At 39.7% G+C, this 2628-nt stretch overlaps 1 protein-coding gene across 1 annotated transcript; it reads right to left on the bottom strand.

Annotated features, from left to right (window-relative positions):
- LOC111905106 (uncharacterized) lies at positions 1-1353 on the bottom strand. The gene has a single exon (XM_023900781.2). It carries the CDS (start codon positions 1351-1353, stop codon positions 1-3), a length of 1353 nt encoding a protein of 450 aa, XP_023756549.2.
- Positions 1354-2628: the final 1275 nt, after the last annotated feature.

The raw sequence follows: 2628 nt of genomic DNA, 5'->3' as shown, positions 1-2628 counted from the left end.
TTAAGAAACATCCTTCTTTGTGGATTTAGTAATTTCTAAAGACTTCACAATATCTTCAACTTCAGAATCCAATGTATACAAATCCAAGGTATTCTTCAAACTTTCACCTTCAAGACTCATGTTAAGCACCATCTTCAAAAGATCCCCATTTGATAACTCGAATAATTGTTGGGTGATTGGCTCAATCACATCAACTCGATACAATGGAGATATGTTGCTAGGATGTCTCATTGCTTCAAAGATATTGAAGTGAATGGTCTCTCCATCAAACTCCATGGTGATCTTCCCATTGTGGACATCAATAATCGTGTGAGCGGTATTCATGAAAGGTCTTCCAAGGAGAATCATAGATGACTTGGAAAGAGTCTTATCTTCAAGGTCAATGACATAGAAATCCGCGGAAAATACTAGTTGATTAACTTGAACGAGTACATCCTCCAACATGCCTCTTGGAAATACACTTGACTTGTCCGCTAATTGAATGATGACTCCGGTTTCTTCCAAAGGTCCAACATTGAGAGATTGAAAAACCGAGTATGGCATGACATTGATTGAGGCTCCAAGATCTAGCATAGCACTTTCAACATGTAAATCACCAATGGTACAAGGTATAGAAAACATTCCCGGGTCTTTGCATTTGGGTGGAAGCTTCTTTTGGATGACCGCGGATACATTTGCATTTACTTGAATCTTCTCATTTGTCTTGAATTTTCTCTTGTTGGTGCACAAATCCTTAAGAAATTTGGCATAACGTGGGATTTGCTTAATGGCATCCAATAGTGAAATGTTGAGTTGAACCTTGCGGAAAGTCTCAAGAAACTCTTTCTCTTCTTGTTGTTTCTTTGAGGAAGCCAACCGGGATGGAAAAGGTGGTGGTATGACCAATGATTTGATGGGTTTGTTGGAAGGATCAAGTTGATCAACATTTGGCACAACCGGTTCCTTTGGAGGAACTACAACTTTTTGAGGTTTCACAATGATCACTTCATCTTCGGCTTCTCTTGAAACTCTTTTAGGTTGACTTTCTCCAAGTGTTTTCCCACTTCGCAAGGTGATGGCACTCACATTGGGGTTCTTCTCAGTTTGTGATGGAAGTTTACCCCTTTGTTCTATCTTGTTGAGAGCGGTTGCCAAGTCTCCAATTTGTGCTTGAATGTTGGAGAAAGTATTCTTAGTTTCTTGTTGAAATTGGGTTTGACTTTGAGCAAGAAAAGTAACAAGTTCTTGAAGGCTTATTTGATGGTTACCACTTGATTGACCTTGTTGTGGAGGGTGTTGGTAATTTGGAGGGTTATAAGAATTTTGTGGATATGAAGGTTTTTGGGATTGGTATTGTGGATGTTGGGGTCTCATCAAAAGATTTGGTGGATTTTGCTTTGGTGGATAAGGGTTGTTTTGGTTATTCCTCCAATTTGGGTTGAAATTGTTTTGAAATCCCGTGGGTCTTGGTTGACCTTGATATCTGCCCATTGCATTCACATCTTCCGGTTCACTTCCAAGTGTAGGACACTTATCCGCATAATGGCCCGTCATTGCACAAATACCACATACCATCAATTGTTGACCACTTCCCACCACCATTTGACTTAACACATTAGTCAAGTCCAAGAGCTTTGATTCCAAATGTTGAGTGTTGCTAACTTCACCAACCACTTGTGTAGAATTTCTCTTCATGTCATTTCGAGTCCCAAAATTCCTTTGATTTTGAGAAATGGTACCAAAAAGTAATCGGATTTCATAAGGGGTTTTGTTGAAGATGTCACCACCACTTGAAGCATCAATCATCCTCCGATCTTTTTCATTCATACCCTCATAAAATTGTTGAAGAAGTAGTTGTTCGGGTATATTGTGTTGAGGACAACTTGTACACAAATTATTGAAGCGCTCCCAAAAATCATGAAATGTTTCATTTTCCCCTGACGAATCCCCAAAATGTCACTTCTTTGACTTGAAATGCGGGAGGTGGGATAGAATTTGCTATTGAAGGCCTTGAGTAACTCTTCCCATGTGTGAATAGATCCTGGTGGTAAGTTGAATAACCACTCTCTAGCTTTATCTTCCAAGGTGAGCGGGAAGGCATTTAGCTTGAAATCATCCAATGTCACATTTTCGGGCAACATGCTAACACATATCATATGAAATGACTTCAAATATTTTTGAGGGTATTCTCTATCCAAACCATGGAACTTGGTAAGTTGATGGATGAAACTTGACTTCAATTCAATCCCTCGGCGGTTTGCGGGATAAACAATAGCAAGAGGTGTATGAGTAACATCCATTTCCATCATTTGTCTAAGTGTCAACTCTTGAGGGGGATTGGGTGGATTGGGGTTGTTGGGATTTTATTTCAATTAATTGGGTGGTTGATGATAAGGTGGATATGGGTATTGTTGGGGATTGTAGATTGGTGGTGGATAAGGTTGGTAGTTAGGGTATTGGTTGTAAGGAGGTTGTTGTTGTGGGTACATTGGGTTTTGGTACATTGGAGGGTGTTGGTAATTGGGTTGATTTAGGTAATGTACTTGTTGAACTTGAAAATCATTGTTTTGAGGATGGTTGTTTTGGTGGAAGTGTTCGTTTTGTAGTTGTGGTGGTGGTTGATAATTGGATTGGTTGTGAGGAGGGGCT

Source organism: Lactuca sativa, chromosome 6 (genome assembly GCF_002870075.4).
Source record: "Lactuca sativa cultivar Salinas chromosome 6, Lsat_Salinas_v11, whole genome shotgun sequence".
Taxonomy (NCBI): domain Eukaryota; kingdom Viridiplantae; phylum Streptophyta; class Magnoliopsida; order Asterales; family Asteraceae; genus Lactuca; species Lactuca sativa.
Note: the sequence above shows the minus strand (reverse complement) of the source record. Positions and strands in the feature narration are given on the sequence as shown.

Bases quoted from the DNA above. Each gene is read 5' to 3' on its own strand.
- LOC111905106 (XM_023900781.2), bottom strand. From the start codon at position 1,353: ATGAGACCCCAACATCCACAATACCAATCCCAAAAACCTTCATATCCA.